The 19,183-nt window shown below is 40.8% G+C and overlaps 1 protein-coding gene across 10 annotated transcripts in view; it reads left to right on the forward strand.

Annotated features, from left to right (window-relative positions):
* PDZD2 (PDZ domain containing 2) overlaps nucleotides 1-19,183 on the forward strand; it is a 462,289-nt gene that overhangs the window by 365,340 nt on the left and 77,766 nt on the right. For all 10 annotated transcript variants that reach the window (XM_077116902.1, XM_077116903.1, XM_077116908.1 and 7 more), the window contains 2 exons: nucleotides 11,459-11,570; nucleotides 17,415-17,560. In XM_077116902.1, the coding sequence (XP_076973017.1) occupies nucleotides 11,459-11,570; nucleotides 17,415-17,560 (258 nt within the window). The remainder of the gene's footprint in view (nucleotides 1-11,458; nucleotides 11,571-17,414; nucleotides 17,561-19,183) is intronic.

Below are 19,183 nucleotides of genomic sequence, written 5' to 3' on the forward strand. Positions count from 1 at the left end.
GCTTACTTGAGTTTCTTACTCTTTCACCTGGTGCTTAAATAGGTTCCTTTTCTTCTCACATCTGAATCTGAATTTTTTTTTTTACCACTACTTTTCCTTTGCTTTATGGCTCAGGCATTTTGTTTTTCCTCCTAAGATACTAGTCAAAACCTGTCACACGGGGCCCATCATAGCGAAGGATATGGAATCAGTGAGACCTCTGTTTGCTGGTCTCCTTTTCCAAATGCATCTTGACACAACCACCTCTAAGTTGGCTAATTCCACCCAGCAAATATTCTCCCCTCAGACCAACATTAGGTTCTGGCTTGTTGTCCTACCTGGCTTTCCTTTGGTATGTCTCAAACTCATGTTTTCTTCCTTTAGAGTCCTGATTTCATACATTTCTTAAGCCACTTCTCTCAGGGCAACGATAATAACTGTCCTCTTAAAATTCTACCCTTCTCTTTTCTGCCATCTGAACAAGTATTCCTTTATTTTTTTTCTCTTCCATTCCTCCTATTCTGATAGTAAGACTAGAGCATGTTTTCAAATCCTTCCTGTTGTGTCCTGTACAGATCTGATTTCTAATGACTAAACGATATAGGCACCCACCTTTAAAATTCCCTTCTTAGCTTTTAGGTTTATGTAATTCATCAAGCTTTTTCTCATCTTCAATTCAAGAAAATGGCATATTCTTTTTGAATCCCATCTGTTTTGTTTCATTCATTAATCAGTTAATTTCTGTAGGTATGAAGTTGAAGTGTTTATCTCCAAAGTCTAGAGCTATGATCATAGTCTATTTAATCCTTAGATTCAGAGGCCCCACACACCATTTGGCAAGGTGGAAACTTGACCCAATGAGGATCCAAGGATAGCATCTTCACAGTTTCCTCCGGAGCTGTGGGCAATTCATAGCAGCATGGAAGTACAGAATATCGGGCACCTGACCTAACAGGGCTTACATAGGCCTGTCACTGATGATTTAAGCACAGCTCCCATATTCTGCAGCACTATCACAGTCAGCTGCCTTCCCCATTTTAGATCTTAGTCTCTCAGCCTGTAAGCTCCAGCTGAGGAATACAATAACCGCAACAAAAATGATTCTACCCCCTAATGCCTAATAAGGCCTGTCGACGGACATGCTCTTTTCATTCATTTGATCTTTGTCTTGACCATCTCTGCTTGCTAAGGCCATTGTAGCCTTCTACACATTTGCAAATGCCAATGCAGCTGGCACCTTTGCTGAAAATAGCTTTGTGTGTATCACAATGTCTATTTGCCTATGGACAAACCCCTCACAAGCTACAGTGATCCACCAAGGTCAGTATCCCACATTGAATACATTGGTCAAAGTCTGAGACCTAAGGTCATTACAAGCAAGGCCATACCTAAAGCTTTTTGGTCTGTGTGTGATTTCTGCTCCTTTACCGTTTCTCAGAGTTCCCAGATGGTGCCTTGGATATTGGCTTGTGAGGAGGTGATAAATTTTAGTTTTTTATTAATATAAATTTGGTGCCAACTGAGAGACCAAATAGCTAGGCAGTTGAAAATCCAAATACATTCTTTTTTTTTTTTTTTTTTTTGGTATGGGCAGGCACCAGAAATCGAACCCGGGTCTCCAGCGTGGCAGGCAAGAACTCTGCCACTGAGCCACCATGGCCCACCCCATTCTTTAATGCTGGTAAAGTAGGAGTTGGAGATTATGGTTTGGCGTGAAAGCCATATGCCATCACTAGTGCTCTATGCCTGTCTAGACCTTGGAATGTGTAGTGGGCAGAATAACAGCCTCCCAAAGGGGTCCACATCCTAATCCTGCAACCTGTGAATATGCTACTTTGCAGGGCAGACCGCAGGCAGACGGGAATTAAGGTATCAGGTGGAGTTAAAGTTGCTCATCTTTTTACTTTAAAATGAGAAGATTATCCTCTGGGTGGGCCCATTGTAATGAAAGATCCTTAAAAATGCAAGAGGGAGGCATAAGAGGAGGTCAGAGTGATGCAATACAGAAGGGCTAGCTTTGAAGATCCAGAAAACAGCCTCAGGCTAAGGAGTGTGGGTGGCCTCTAGAAACTGGGAAAGGCAAGAAAGAAGATTCTCCTTGAGAGCTTCCAGAAAGGACACAGCCCTGCTGAGACCTTGATTTTAGCACAGTTAGCCCTAGCCCTAACCCACACATGCTGGACTTCTGACCTAAAAACTGTAAAATAATATATTTATATTGTTTTAATCCACTAAATTTGTAGTAGTTTGTTACAGTAGCCATGGAAAACTAGTTCAGAATGGCACTGCCAAGAGTAAGTTTTTATCTGAGCAGATACTTACCCAGATCAGTGTGGAGAGAGGAAAGGAAAGAGGAGAGGTTCTACAAGTTTATGAGTAATTTTCCCCTTAAACATTTTATTTTGAAATAATTTCAAATGTACAGGATATTTGCAGACACATATAGAGAACTGCAACATACACCGTCACCCCCAAAATCCACATCCACCAATTTTAACATTTTGTCAAGTTTGCCATAGCATTCTATCTAGCAATCCATCCAACTGTCCATCTGTTATCTATTTATCTATTTTCTGAAGAATTGAGAATAGATTTGTATATCATGCTTCTGAACATTCAGTTCCTCCATGTATATTTCCTAAGAAGAAAGCCTCGATGTAACACTTACTGAGTTCGAGAAATTTAACTTTGATATAAAGCTTACAGTCTGAAGCTGATGAGATGCAATATACCAGAAATGGACTGGCTTTTAACAATAGGGGTTTATTAGCTTGCAAGTTTAAAGTTCAAAGGCCATGAAAATGTCCCAGCTAAGACGATACCTTCTCTGAAGACCAGCTACCAGAGAGAGCTTGGGCTCCTCTGTCAGGTAGCAAGGCATATGGTGACATCTGCTCGTCCTTGTCTCCCGGGTTTCATTGCTTCAGCTTCTGGTTTCGCCATATATAGATTTTTCTCTAAACTTCTCTGAAGCTTTTTCAATGAGCATCTCTCTTAATTTCATCTCTTCATGTCTATATGTGTTTTATCCTCTTATAAAAGACTCCAATAAACAGATTAAGACCTACCTTGAATGAGGTGGTCACATCTCAATTGAACTAACCTAATCAAAAGCCCCCACTTACAATAGGTCACACCCACAGGAATGAATTAAAAGAACATGGCCTTTTCTAGGTACGTAACAGCTTCAAAACTACCATGCAGTCTAATTCTGTTTTTTCATATGTCCCAATAATGTCCTTGTTTGAGCTTTTTAAACTATTTTTTTAATTAGAGAAGCTTTAGGTTTGCAGAAAAAACGTGCAGAAAATACTGTTCCTATATATCCTCCTTGTTATTAACACTTTGCATTGGTGTGGTACCTTTAATAAAAGAATAGTGTTATCCTTCAACTATTTTACTATAATTCATACTTAAGATTAGGGCTCTCTGTGTTGTATAATCCTATGGTTTTTGTTGTTGCTTTTAAATTTTTGTTCTAGTAACATATGAAGTTTCCCCTTTTAACCATATGCAAATATGTAATTCAGTGGTATTAGTTACATTCACAGCAATTACGTTGGAGTCTTCTCCATTATTAGATCCAGTCTAGGATCGTGTATTGCATTTTATTGTCATTATCTCTTTAGTTGCTCTTTTTCTTTTAATTATAGAAATATATACAACAAAATTTTCCCATATCAGCCTCTCCCAAGCATACCATTCCAGTGAAATTAATCGCATTCACAATGTTATGGTACCCTTATCACCAGACTTTTCCAATCACCTCAAACAGAAACCCTTTACCTATTATATGTTAACTCCCCATTCCCCTCTCCTCCTATTCCTGGTAACCCCCTAGCAGCCCATGGTAACCTATAATCTACTTTCTATCTCTATGATCTTGCGTATTTTTGCTATTTCATATAAGTGGAATCAGACAATATTTGTTCTTTTATGCCTGGGGGTGATTTCTCTCAACATGACGTCCTCAGAATTAGTCCACATAGTAGCATCAGAACTTTATTCCTTTTAATGACTGAAAATTATTACATTGTGTGTATATACTACATTTTGTTTTATCCATCCATCTGCTGATGCACATTTGGGTTGCTTCTGCCTTGTGGCTGTGGTGAATAATGCTGCTATAAACCTTGGTGTGCAAATATCTGAGTCCCTGCCTTTAGTTCTTTGGGTTATGTGTCCAAATTTTTTGGACTGCCAGGTCATCCAGTAATTCTATACTTAATTTTCTGAAAAACTGCCAAACTGGTTCCCACAATGGTCACTATTTTACATTCCCTCCAACAACGTAAAAGGGTTCCTATTTGTTTTTACATCCTTGGCTAGCACTTGTTATTTTCTGTGTATTTGATAACAGCCATTTAAGTGGATATCATGTGGTATCTCATTGTGGTTTTGATTTGCATTCCACGAATGGCTAATGATGTTTAATATCTTGTTATGTACTTATTGGCCATTTGTATATCTTTTTTTCAGAAGTGTCTATTCAATTTATTTGTCATTTTTAAGTTGCACTTTTGTCTCCTTGTTGTTGAGTTGTAGGAGTTCTTTATTATTATGGATATTAAACCATAAGATAGATGGTTTCCAAATATTTTCTTCTGTTCTGTTGGTTAATTTTTACTTTCCTGATGATGTCTTTTGCACAAATTTTAAAATTTTGATGACATCCCATTTATCTGCATATTCTTTTGTTGCTTGTGCTTTTGTTGTAAAATCTAAGATTCTATTGCCTAATACAAAGTCCTGAAGATATTTCCTTAGGGTTTTTTTTGCTAAGAATGCTATAGTTTTAGCTTTTATATTTAGATTGTTGATCTATTTTGAGTTAATTTTTTGTGTATTGTGTACAGTAGGGATTCACTTCCATTCTTCATGTGAATATTCAGTTTTCTCAGCACATTTGTTAAAGAAATTGTTCTTTCCTCATTAAATGGGCTTGACGCTCTTGTCAAAAAAATCAATTGACCAAGATATGTGAGTTTATTTCTACCCTTTCAATTCAATTCCACTGGTTATATGTCTCTCTTTATACCAGTACCATACTGTTTTGGTTACTAAGCTTTGTAATAAGTTTTAAAGTTGAAAAATGTGAGTTTTCTAATTTTTTTCTTCTTTTTTTCAGGATGGTTTTGGCTATTTGAGGTCCCTTCCATATGAACTTTTTAAAAACTTTTTTATTGTGTAGTATAACATATATACAAAGCAAAGAAATAAAAAAGCAATAGTTTTCAAAGCACTCTTCAAAACCAGTTTTTGTCATGCCAGAGTTTGTCATGGGCTACCATACGATCCTCACATATTTTTCCTTCTAACTGCTCCAGAATAGAGAAGCCTAGCGGGCCTAAATACTTTTCATCATCACAATCGACTTTTTTTTTTCTTCTTTTTTTGTGAAAAGCTATAGATTTCCAAGCACAGTACTACAATTAGTTGTAGAACATATTTCAGACTTTGTCATGGGTTACAATTTCACAATTTTAGGTTTTTACTTCTAGCTGCTCTGAAATACTGGAGACTAAAAGAGGTATCAGTTTCATGATTCAGCATTCGTATCCATTTGTTAAGTCCTATCTTCTATATATAATTCCACCATCACCTTTGGTTTTTCCATACCCTTCCATATGAATTTGATGATTAACTTTTCCAGTCTATAAAGAAGGCCGTTGAAATTTTGGGGTTGCTTTAAACTTGTGGGTCACTTTGTGTATTATTGACATCTTAACAATTACATCTTCTTCATGAGGCCAGAATGTCTTTCTCTTTATTTAAGTCTTTAATTTCTTTCAGTGATAATTTATAATTTTCTAGGTATAAATTCTTTACATCCTTGATTAAATTTATTCCTAGATATTTTAGTCTTTTAGTTGCTGTTGTAAAGTTTATGAGCTTTTAATGAATTAGCCCCACTAGTTAAGGATGGAGACCAATTGGCTGTTACCTACCAACCAAGTAACCACTCCTACTCCCTGGATGAAAGGAAAACAGGAGACGTGGGCCCTGGTAAAGATCTATTTGCATGGAAATGGGAAGCAGGGGAATGAAAAATGTTCCTGCATCATATATACGTGTGTTCACATGTATTTATTATTTTTTTTAATTTCAGTTAAGCATTCATTGTACCCCTGTGTTATACATTAGGTACTTTACTTTCAAGTGTATTCTTCTTTAACCCTCCCAATAACCCCATCAGTTAATTATAAGATAATTTCAAGTCTTTAAAGGTAATACTATTGTTTCTATTTTGCGTAATGAAAGAACTCCCTCTTAAATCAGTACTCTACTGATATGCTATGGACACAATAAATGCTAATGTGTGTTACTTATATGTAAATTGCATTATACTTTGCCTATACATCATGTGTTTGTAGGTCATATGAAGAGTGGGACATGGGTTTTCTGGTTAAGGTACTTATATTCTGAACAGACAGCAGGGTGGTGATAATAATTCTCCCTCATGCTTTAACTGATAGGCTACTTTGTTGCAACTAAGAAGCATCTGTTTTTTCTGTTCTCCATCCCTGAATCAACCTGGGAGATGGGGGGACAACAGGGCTGATTGCAGCTCAGTCATGCAGCTCCTTTGGAGGCTGGCCCTGCTTGGTCATGGACAGAGGTGAAATATAGACCAGGCCTTCTTCCTCTCCATATTTCTGAGACTCTGAGATCTTTTTTTTTTTTTTTTTTTTTACCTCTCCAGGTCATTCTGATGCGCACCAAAGTTTGAGAATTGCTGGTCTGGCTCATTCCTGACTCATGGAAATCTTCCTCAAAATCAGACCCACTCTAAATACCCACATCAATCACTTCAACTCTTGGATGTTTCTTACACCATTCCTTCATTCAGCCTTAGCTTTATGCCAACTTCCAGAGGTCCCCCATTGCCAGCTCTGGAGCTTTTGGGGAGTTATGATCGCAAGTCAAGTGACCTTGCAGCGCCACTGTAATTTAGAATTCACCTTCCTCAGATCCTACCCATCGCCACACATTCATCTGCTCACTGGCTTCCAGAATTTTGTTGTTATTGTCTCCTAGTCTCGTTGCCCTTGTAGGATTATGTCTTTTGTTTTGTTTTTTATTCTCTTTCCTGTCGTTTTAGTATGGTTTCAAGAGAGAGATCTGCCATATTTAATCAGGAACACATATCATTTAATTCTTAAATCAACCCTCCATTTTTTATGGGGACATTGAAGGTGAAGACACTGAAGCTCTGAAAGGTTGAGTGAGGTGCCTAAATTGCTAATAAAATGGTACAATCAAGATTTGCACCGGGCAACTGAACTCCACAGTGGGGTTCTTAACTAAGCTGTCCTCACAATAAACCAGAAGCTCAAGATGACAGGTCATCATTAAGAGAGAACACCGCAGATGACCAGTGTGGAAAACGGCACCAAGAGTCGCTAACTTGGAAATCAGCAAATTATATTTAGATTCCATTAATATGATGGCATTGTTTTATAAAACATGAATTAGATAATTGCTCATGAATAATAGATTGTATCAACTATTTCTCTGAACTGAAGGTCTTCCGGGAAAACTTTTTGTACATTTCATTTTAGACAGTGAAATGACATCATTTCCAGAACATTTTGGTTTGTTCTGTACATCTGAAAAAAAAAAATGCTCAGCAATGGGCTCTCTTGGCGTGTAGACGCTTTCAGACAATAGTCACAAAGCTAAGGAGAGGTTCATTGTAATCAAAATTGTATTTAGCATGTTGCTATTTCCTGAAATAATTTGGAACTAATGTGTCTGAGCAACCCACTTCCTGTTCATTGAGTTACACGCCACCTAAAATCATGACAAACCAGTTTTATTTTATTAGAGGAAACAGTTCCATTTAAATTCAAAATCCGATGCTAACTCTATTAGTGGGTTCTGAATGAGATTTCTCTCCTGCCTTGAGCTGACCATGCAGCTTTGGCAGTGCTTTGAGATTCCTCTAGGTCTGTCCTTACTGATTCTGGCCGCAGGCTCTCAGTAGTCATATAGCATATACCGTCTTCAACGTAAGATTTCTTTGCCTTAAGAAATCATACTGATATTCTATGGATCACAAAAACTAAGTTTCATTTCGTTCTTTGGTGCATTTGGGTAGTTAAAAATTATTATCTAAGGCTGAGGTTCTCTTCTAAACTGCTTCACTCAGATGCTGGGGGAAAAAGTGTCCCAGCATTTTTGCTTGCATCAAGGGGCCTTCAGACTGGACATAGAATGCATGAGTCCTTGTGTAACTCTACCTGCCTCCACTTTGTACTCTTACCTTCTTCAGACATAATTTATCCTAGATCCCAGATATATGGTATAAACAAAAAGTGTCACGTAAGATTTTATTTCCTCATTGGTTAAATAGCCATATTGTTTACCTTGGGGCACACATTTACCGTGAAAGTGAAATGAATAAAAATGTTTGAGGTGAATAGACTATGTTCTTGTACAGTATTGATTATTCAGATTAAGTATTTAATTTGAAAACTTCTTAGGGTGCATGAGGAAAACATCCTGGGATGCATCAAGCTGGAAGTTAGGAGACCTCGACACAGACTCTGGCCTTGTCTCTATGGAATAAGCCGAGAAACTTTGGGCAGCTCACTTTTCTCCTGCCCATGGGCAATCTCCATGGGCAATTGCGCCTTCGCCAAAATTTATCTGATCCTGTGAAAATGTGGAGCTATATTGGGAAGATGGAGGGAAATGGAAGGAGGGAGGTATATAACTCTGGGAACAGTTGGGGGGTTTTGTTTTCCTCCCCTTACCTGAGCACCTCAGCCAGGATTTCTGATTGTTTGCGCCCTGGCCAAGATGTACTAAGCCACCTACTTACTGGGCACCAGGGAAGGTGATGACATGCAAACCAGGGAAATACCTTTCTCTGGGGGCTGATAGCCTGGTCAGATGGTGTTCTAGTTTGCTAACTGCCGGAATGCAAAATACCAGAAACAGAATGGCTTTTAACAAGGGGAATTTAATAAATTGCTAGTTTATAGTTCTAAGGCTGAGAAAATGTCCCAGTTAAAACAAGTCTATAGAAATGTCCAATCTGAGGCATCCAGGGAAAGATACCTTGGTTCAAGAAGGCCGAGGAAGTTCAGGGTTTCTCTCTCAAGTCAGAAGGCACATAGAGAACACAGTCAGGGCTTCTCCCTCGGCTGGAAGGGCACATGGAGAATACAGCATCATCTTCTAGCTTTCTCTCCTGGCTTCCTATTTCATGAAGCTCCCCGGGAGGCGTTTTCCTTCTTCATCTCCAAAGGTTGCTGGCTCTTGGACTCTCTGCTTCATGGTGCTGCAGCATTCTCTGCTCTCTCTGAATCTCAAACAGGCTCAGGTTTCCTCTCTCATCTGGAAGGGCACATGGCGAATACGGTATCATCTGCTAGCTTTCTCTCCTGGTTTCTGGTTTCATGAAACTCCCCAGGAGGCGTTTTCCTTCTTCATCTCCGAACGTCGCTGGTTTGTGGACTATGCTTCGTAGTGCTGCAGCATTCTCTGCTCTCTCTGAGTCTCTCTCTCCAAAATGTTTCCTCTTTTATAGGACTCCAGTAAACCAATCAAGACCCACTCAAGTGGGTGGAGATGTGTCATCCCCTAATCCAGTTTAACAACCATTCTTGACTAAATCACATCAACCAGGGAGATGATCTCATTACAGTTTCAAATATACAAATATACAGTATTGTTTCAAATATACAGTATTGAATAGGGATTATTCTACCTTTATGAAATGGGATTTATATCAAAACATGGCTTTTCTTAGGGGGCATACTTCCTTTCAAACCAGCACAGATGGTATAATAGAAAAGAGCAGGAACATAACTGTCTCCGGTAATTCCTGTTTGCAGTTTGCAGACAAGTTCTCGCCATAGTTTTCAAGCAAAGCAAAGGAGAAGCCCTGGAAGCTGGGTCATATTTTATCTGTGTGTCTCCTCCTTTATCCCGATCTCTGGCATGTCTCAAACACGGTCCTTTTTCAGTATGTTATGAATTGATGTCATGATTTGCAGTTGAAAAAGATGTCTTTCAGAAAATCTCTAAAATCATCCTTGGGATTCCATTCTTGCCTTTTCTTAATGATTTTAACGTGAACCTTGCCAGTCCCTGATGTTGTCAAATGAGCTCATCGAATTTGCTGTCCTTGTCAGGAGTCATTTGTTTTCCTATCCCTCTTCCTTATTTTACCTTCATCTCCTCATTTCTCAGAATTTCTCCCCCTTCCTCATCCAGAAACATACTTGAACTTGGCCAGGGAGGAGATAGTCTTCCAAATCTTAGATATGTAATTACCTCTTAAAAGGGGGATTACCTGGGAAATTATTCTTACTGCTTAATCTATACATTTTTGTATACTGACTTTGATATGCAATGTATAATTTGTATTACCTGCTGATACTCAGGGTGTTTTTTTTTTTTTACATTATTCCTAACATGTCTTTCCAATGACTGCTAAGTACTAAAGGATGTCCTATATGTCTTTTAAAATAATGTATATTTTCCTTAGTGTGAATTTTATCTATTTTAACATGAAGCTTTTTTTGCCAGAATCTCAAAGGAAATTAAAATTTTGAATGGAAATACTCATTATATCATGCATCTTATAGGTTTTGTGCATCTAAATTTACCTAGAAATTTCTTTTATAAACACTCTAATATATGACTCTGCTTTTCTTGCATATTAACATAGCTTTCTTAAGCCTGTTTGATGTCTGTTGGATGGAAAGCTTAATGCACCCTTGGATCGACCTTGCTGCATCACTTTCTGCAACCCTAGATAACTATCTGTGCATGCTTGGGCTGCCTCACCATGGCCTGATGATGATGATTCCAGGAGGTGTTTAAAAAGTACTCAGGGGCGGGCCACGGTGGCTCAGTGGCAGAGTTCTTGCTTGCCATGCCAGAGACTTGGGTTCAATTCCTGGTGCCTGCCCATGTTTTTTTTTTTTTTTAAAGTACTCAGGAGTGTAATCCAGGAGACTTCTAGTGGGCTGGGGGATGTGGTCATTTGGCTTGTGCAAAATCGAATATGTTTAGGAACTTTGGAAGTCCCTGTGGGCAGAGGACGTGGATTTCACGTCCTGGCTTAGTATTGCTGCAACTTACTTTGTAAGAAAGCCCTGTGCACAAGTCAAGGGGTCTGGGATCTAGTTGTGGCTTTTCCATTGACCACCTGGTGGCCCCTGCTGCGACCTTGACCAACAAGTTTCCTCAAATGTAGACTCAGAGCCCCAATGACTCTGGAGCCGTTTCTGGTTTGAAAAGTCCTGGTCCTCTGCCGTGCAGGGAAGTGTGTGCTGCAGAAGGATCTACCCGTGTGAGGCTGTATGACACCGGAGCACCTGAAGGGCTGTGCTTTGAGCCATGAACCCTTTTTCTCACATGACACCTGCTCCTTGAGGCTTGAGATAACTCCTCAGAGGGAATGGCAGTAAGCAATCACAGGACGGCCGTTCCCAACAACTCTGTGCTCTCTGCATTTCAGATGCCTGGGACAGGCGACTCCCAAGATCCCTGTGGCCCCGAGGAGTCCAAGGGCAACTCAGAAAGTCCCAAACAGGGAAGCAGTAAAGTGAAGCTCAAGAGCCGTCTCTCAGGTGAGTGGTTGCCCTCTGCCCGATGGAGCCTGCCCGAATACAAGCTTCCAGCCTCAGAAGTAGGCAGGTGAAGCCCTCAGCAGACATAGCTCTTGCTTTCCTTGAGACCTCCGAACTGTTTTTCTCAGTGACAGTGCATGCCCAGGGTGTGACAGTGGGGTTCAGCGTGACTGTCCTATACCTACTTTTATTCCAGGCAAATGCCAACATGTCTGTCTCTGCTTCTTGTGTGTTTGGTTCATTTATTTCTTGTGCATTTGGTTCATTTACTTCAGCGGCCCTTTACTGTGGAATATTTCTGATGTCCTCTCTCCCCAGCAAATAAATACTCCTTTCCCGCAAACCCTTGGTCCACAGGAAGAGGTGACAAAAGAGTCATTTTATCTAATACCAAATCTGCATCTCAGCTAAGCAAGGAATAAAATGGTTTGGAGTGGCACATTTTGAAACAAGTAGATTGTGTATTTCCTGATCATGTCCTTCTAGCAGGTGCCCTCAGAAAGTCAGAGTTGAAAGCAGGGAGATCTTCGGGTTGGCTGTCCTGGAGAGGGTTGATCAACACTTTATAAATGGGCTCCCGGGAGAAGTTCACAGAGCTCTGAGGAAACACAGAGACCTTTGAAACCAGCGTGGTCACATTCCTCATTTTATGGGTGAGGACAAAGAAGTTAAGGGCTGCACTTGACTTTTGTGGGCCCTGGGCACTTTTGCTTCGTAGGGCCTGTCCTCTGTTACTTATTTCTTTACAAGGAAATAAATACAATTATATTTACTACTGCATCGGTATAAAAACCCAGGCTGGATTCATTACTGTCTAGTCATTGTTATTATTATTTCTTCTGAGTTTAGAAGAAATTAAAATGGAAACGTTTGTGTGGGGCGCTGGCATCCTGTCTGCTGTGCCTAACAGAGATGTCAGCCTGGCTCGCCATGCCTGAAAGACGTCCAGGTAGCAGGAGGCGCCTGGCAGAGCCGGCTGCATCCCAGCTCTTGAGTTACTGTGTGACCTTGGGCTGCTTATTTCACCGCCTTGAACTTCCAGCCCCTCACCTGAGAAAAGAGGGATGGTAACTGCAACTTGGAAAGGTTGAGCCGATTTTATTTTTTTGAAGCTCACATAATTGTGCCCAGCAGTATGCGGTGTGTAACGTCCGGGAGGCATCAGCTGCCCTCTCCTGCCACCCAGATCGGTGCAGAGAGGGGGGTCTGTGCCTGGAACCCAGAGCTTCTCCCTCCCCCACTGCCCCGCCCCACCGTGGAGCTGATTCTCAGGTACATGGAGGACTTTGTATATAGTCCATCCTTTGAAGAAATCCACAGGGTGAAATGAATGATCGTTTTGTGTTTGTAACTCACAGTAATTCGGCAGTGTTGGTCAGGAGGCATGTTAGAATGTGGGTTGTGACTGGGAAGCGGTGAGGCCCGGAGGCGACGTGCAGTCTGAGGGGAACCCCTGGGAAAGATCTCAGCTCCTCCTGAGCCCTGCTGAGCAAATCCTAAGAGAAAGAAACTTAAATCCTGGGTGTATCTGGGGTGGGGGCATCACAGGGGCACAGAGGAGATCTTCGGGTTGGCTGTCTTGGGGAGGGTTGATCAACACTTTATAAATGGGCTCCTGGGAGAAATCACAGAGCTCCGAGGACACACAGAGAACTTTGAAACCAGTGGTCACATTCCTCATTTTATGGGTGAGGACAGAGAAGTTAAGGGAATCCCGAAGGTCACTCACTCAGCGCCTCCCAGACAGCATGCTTTCTTCCCACCTCTCTCTCTGCTGCCTGGGAATCTCAGAACCCTTCTCCCCCATCGGAGGCTTTTTGCAGATACAGTTGTGGAGAGGTAGATATAACTGGAAGACCTTCCAGCCCTATGTTTCTCTAGATTTATTCACCCTGTTAATTTGGAACAAGCAGTGCATCGTGGTGAGCAGTAAATCCAAGGCTGTCCCTGTTTGCCAGAAATGGATGCTACCTTCTCCTCCTGCCCCTTCCCAGGCATCCAGGGTCATAAGAAGGAAATGTAGAATCGTGGAAGAAACCCACGATGAGGTCATGAGTTCAGGTAGCAGCATGTCCAGTTCCCAGCTGTGCCATCCTGGCTGTGTGACCTCAGACGAGTTACTTAACCACTCTGGATCTGTTTCATCATCTGTAAAATGAGGATTATAATGTGCATTTATTCCATAAATAAGTGTAAGTAGCTACTAAGCAGTGGCCCCTATTGAAGGAATGGAGTTGAGAGACTGTGTATGTCACCACCATTCCTGAGCAGGGCATGCCCTAGGACCTCAGGTTATAGCTGCTACCGCTACCCCCATTGTCACCATGCACGTTATTTTCAGCACCATCATTTTCATTATTATTGGTCTCTCCTTTCTTGCTTTTAAGAGGGGAAGGGATTTAAATGGGTTTGGGCAGGAAGGCCTTTTCTTTAAGAACTTGTCACCCCTCTGGGCAGTGACACACATGTATGTTGAATGATGGCTGATGAGAAGGTGCACACGAGAGGTGCAAAGCTGGACATCTCTCTGGGTTGTGGCCCTCAGCGCAGGCTGCCAGAGGACACGAGATCGAAGGAGGGCTCGTAACTTGGCAGGATTTGGTAAAATAGAAGAGGAAGAGAACAGTGGTCTGTGCTTAGAGAAACTGAACGAACAGTGTTAGGGACAATGGATTAAAAAAAAAACACAGTAGTTGGTTAAAGTATTTGTCAACGGAGTTTCCTCTTCAGCCATCAGATCCACCCTGACAGTGTGATTCAGTCTGGCAGAACTTGTCAGGGCAATGAGGGCAAAGGACGTAGCCCAATCTTGGGGTGGGAGATGATGGTGCAAAGTTGGGAAAACCTCAGATGATCCTTAGATGCTCTCCATGTTTGAAAAGGAGGCAGGAGGAGGACAAACCCTCTCCTTTGAGAATCATCAGGATAGAGCAAGGAATTCATGTAACTGGAGAGTGGGAGAAAAAAATGTAAAGAGTAATTCGGAGAAAAGGTAAAGAGGCTTAAGGAGTTATGTCTTCATTTAGTACAGTGGAACAGGATTAGTCTAAGGACATTTGAATCAGGAGATTTTAATGTGAGGAGCCCCTAATTTGTCTATTTGGCAAATTTGGGTATTTATTTAATATTTTCTTAAAATGAATCACTCTGGTATTCACTTATCAGTATATTATTTAAAGATACTACCGTATGTGGCTTCTCATCTGCTGATGACAGTTCAAAAGAAACCGTCTTCTAGCAAGTCTTTTTCAGATGAGTAGGCATGCCAAGAGAGATTAATGCGGTCATGAGTGATTACATCATGAATTATTAGGGAGGAACTGTAAAGAGGCATTCCAGCCATTTCCACTAAGGTTTTGCCGAGTCTGGCTCCAAAATGACTAAGTATCCATGTCTGTTTTTCATGAAACATTGTTAATGATATTCTGACCTGGAGTTTTCCTTATTTCCTCCCTTTTTGCTAGCAGGCTTCCCTTTTACTTTTGGTGTTTTTGATTTTACAATGTTTAATGCCTTAGGGTAGTGATTGTAAGTGAAATTTTTCCTTGGCTGCCAGTGAATTTCAGGTGTTTGAAAATTTATATCACAAAGTTAATATTTGGCTTTTGAAAAAACAAGTCTTAGGTGAAGTCCGTTATAATATAACTGTTTCAGCATTCTAATTTGTAACCATTATTAAAAACTCACCAATAGGGCGGGCCGCGGTGGCTCAGCGGGCAAGAGTGCTTGCCTGCTATGCCGGAGGACCCCGGTTCGATTCCCGGCCCCAGCCCATGTAAAAAACAAACAAACAAACAAAATATAATAAAACAAGAAAATGTTTAAAGATGTTTCCCTTTCTTCCTCCCTTCCTTCCTTCTCTCTGTCTTTCCTTCCTTTCCTCCCTCTCTAAAAAAAAAAAAAAAAAAAACTCACCAATATACAATTTTTTTTTAAGTACAAAATCATCCTGTAGTAGTCCATTGAAAACTTTATGAGAAATTTGTAGGTAAATTGAAATTTCAGGTCATCAAATAAAATGTTAAATAGTCTAGGAGAACTTGATATTCCAAAAGAAAGTATGCATTCTATATAATCTAAACATTATAATGTGATTATAGCTATATTCACATGTAATCGATCTAACTTTTAAGATTAAATTCTTTCAATTATCATATTTTAAGTTAGCATATATTTTGATAAAGGTGTTTTGAAAACCACTACTACTAGAAAGATTTCTTAAAAGGTCACAAAAATAAGAACCATAAAGAAAAGAAAATGATATAATGAACTACATTAAAATTAGGAACTTTAGGTCATGAAAAAATGCCATTAAGAGAGTGAAAAGGCACAGAGGGGGGAAAAAGCATTTACAATTTATAGACCCTAAAAGGGATTTATATCCAAGATGTATTAAAAATAAAAAGTAAAAACTGCTATAAATCAACAAAAAAAGTATCCAGAAACCCAGTAAAAGAATGGGCCAAAGTTTTGAACTGCAATTTTTATGCAAGAGGGTAGCCAACTACAAATGAATATATGAAAAGAAGCCCAATCTCATGAGTTATCAAAAAAAATGCAAATTAAAACCACAGGGAGACACCATTACATATCTTCCAGAATGATTCAAATTAAGAAGACAATACCAAGTGTGCGAGGATGAGAATGTGGAGAAACTGGGACTCATACTTGCTGGTGGGATTGCATGGGTAAAGCTGAACACATGCCTGTGACCCAGCGACCCTTCTCCTGGGCACGCACACAAATGAAAAGGCATGTGCAAGGGAAATGTACCAGCATATTCTAGAGCAAGGGTCAACAACTGTAGCATGCAGATGTTTTTATTATCCCACAAGCTAAAAAAATGGTTTCTACATTTCAATGGGCTGTAAAAAAAAAAAGAGAGTCAGAGAGATGTGACACAGACCATTTGTGGCCTGCAAGGTCTAAAATATTTACTCTCTGGCCTGTTCAAAAAAAAATTGTTGACCCTTGTTCTAGATTAAAAATTGGAAGCAAGCCATATGTCCATCAACAATAGAATGGAGAAAGAGATTATAGTGTGTTTATATAATGAAGTTTTATACAGAAATGGGAATGAACAAACTACTGCTGCATGCAGCAACATGGCTAAATTTCACTAGCCTAAATGCTAAGGAAAAGAAGCCACACACACAAAAGTATGTATCGTATTAATTCATTTTTATAAAGTTTGAAAACATGCAGAATTGAACTATGATGTTAGAAGTCTAGATAATTGAACTATGATGTTAGAAGTCTGGATAATTGAACTATGATGTTAGAAGCCCTTGGATTAGGGCTGGTTAGTGGTAGCAAAGGAGCTTGTAAATTCTGATACTTCTCTGGTTCTTGCTCAGGATGATGGTTACTGATACATTCACTTTGTGACATTTCAGTGAGACTGTATGAACATTTAAGGATTTGTAAACATTTCTAAAGTTGTTATACTTTAACAAAAAGTTACTATACATGAAGAAAAGGATCTGTCCTGATGATAAAACTATACCAACCCAGAATGTCTTTTTTCCATCAGCTGAAAACCATCTACTGACAGCATTCCTGCTATTTATTGCATTATCAACCAATCTAACCTAGCAACCATGTGTTAAGTCAAATATACATATTGCTCCTTATCCAATGTGGACCCTTCAAAAATGGCATTTTCTTCATAGTCTGGCATTAATGGCCTCAACTTGCAGCCAACTTGCAGAAACCTTGGTCCTTGACCTTGGAGAGCTTGGTGCTTTGATGCCATGAATGTGAACGTAAACGTAGCAAGTTTATGCATGCTTGTGGACTGTTTTCCAACCATAAAAAGCCATGTTCTTTCCCTTCGTTTTCAAGGGGGTATACACCGTCTAGAATCTGTTGAAGAATATAATGAGCTGATGGTGCGAAATGGGGACCCCAGGGCCAGGATGTTGGAGGTCTCACGCGATGGCCGAAAGCACTCTCTTCCCCAGCTGCTGGACTCAGCTGGAGCAGCGCAGGTCAGTCAAGTTCCATGGTTTATTGTCACCCCCACGAAGGTACGTTGAAGTTCTCTCCCCTGGTAGCTCAGATGTGACATTATTTAGAAATAGGGTTATTGCAGGTAGAATTAGGTCAGTTAAGAAGAGGTCATGCTAAGTAGGGCAGGTCCCTAATCTAACATGCCTTGGGTCATTGTAAGAAGAGAAGAGACATGGAGAGAAGACAACCATGTGATAATAGGCCAGAGATTAAAATGCTGCAGCTGCAAGCCAAGGAATTCCAAAAATCACCCCCACACCACCAGAAGCTGGGAAGAGGCAAGGAGGGGTTAACCCCTACAGAGTTCAGAGGGAACAGAGCCCTTCTGAGGCCTTGGTTTCAGATTTCAAGCCTCTAGAACAGTGAGAGAATAAATTTCTGGTGTTTAAAGCCACCAGGTGGTACTTAGTATCAGTAGCCCTTGGAAATGAAAACCTTTCATTAGGGAAAGAAGGGCTTGTTTTCTACCCCTAGGTGGAGGCCTCTAGGCTTTTTTCTTTTCCTTCAAAGACCAACAGGAGCTTCCATGCTGTGAGGAACTGCCCATCTCCATGGGCTGGGACTATTTGGGGTTAGGACGTCTGAGAGAGAGAGAGGGTACTGAGTGACGTCTATCTAGTGAAGCTAGAAGGAAGTCCGCCTAGTAGTTAAAAATAATGGGGAAAACATCTATTATTGGATCCCAACATCTTAATCCCCCTCCTCCTGTGTGTTTTGGAACTGAAAATGGCATTCGGTTGCCAGGAGACAATGGCGTCTCCCCGTCTGTGGTTGAACCACCGTAGTTGGTTTAGTGGGAGCATCATGTGTCGGCCTCACAACTGGCTAGATGGGTATGTGTGGGGTGGGGGGAGAGCAAGGGAGGGGTGTGTGTGTCTGTGCTGTACCTGGGGTCTTATCAGTTACCCAGTCATGACTCAAACAGCCACGGTCAGCAGGGACTGCAGAGGCAAGTATATCCGGTGGTTATTTTGCTTTTCCAGGCCATGTGCTCATCAGAGCCCTGGGCATCATAGCTGTGCATGGAGTCTCCTCCTAAACTACATTATCCTCAAGTCAGGACCAATTGGACAGTGTCAATCTCTGGGGAACTTGTAGCATTTTCTTTGAGCCCAGAGGCCGATGACATGCTGTGCCTAGACATACTTTGGAAGCAGAGTTGGAGGAGGCGGGTGTGGCAGCAAGATCCCTACAAGTAATGGAGATTGTGGAGTTCTTGAGGACCTCAGGTCATCTGAGTCAGGCCCTCACTTTTAGTGCATTTTAACCATGTCACAGTTAGGAAAACTATCTCAGGGAGATTAAGTATTTTGCTCAAGTTGATGTGCCAGAATCATATCATGCCTGTGATTGGTTATATGGTCATATTTACCTATCTGTGTTGCTTCTAACACTCTCGACCTGACCAGTGTGCCAGTGTCAGAGACAGGGTTTGCAGATCAGGCTGTTTTGTGTTGACTTCACTCAAAGTTAATCTAGGGGAGTGGGGCATTAGGAAAAACATGGGGAAAAAACTTGCCTGAGACATGGTTAAAGTGAGGCTAACCTGTGACTAGAGACAGGTCTAAGACCCGCTGAGAAGGATCCAGCAGAGTCCAATG

Source organism: Tamandua tetradactyla, chromosome 9 (genome assembly GCF_023851605.1).
Source record: "Tamandua tetradactyla isolate mTamTet1 chromosome 9, mTamTet1.pri, whole genome shotgun sequence".
Classification (NCBI taxonomy): Eukaryota; Metazoa; Chordata; class Mammalia; order Pilosa; family Myrmecophagidae; genus Tamandua; species Tamandua tetradactyla.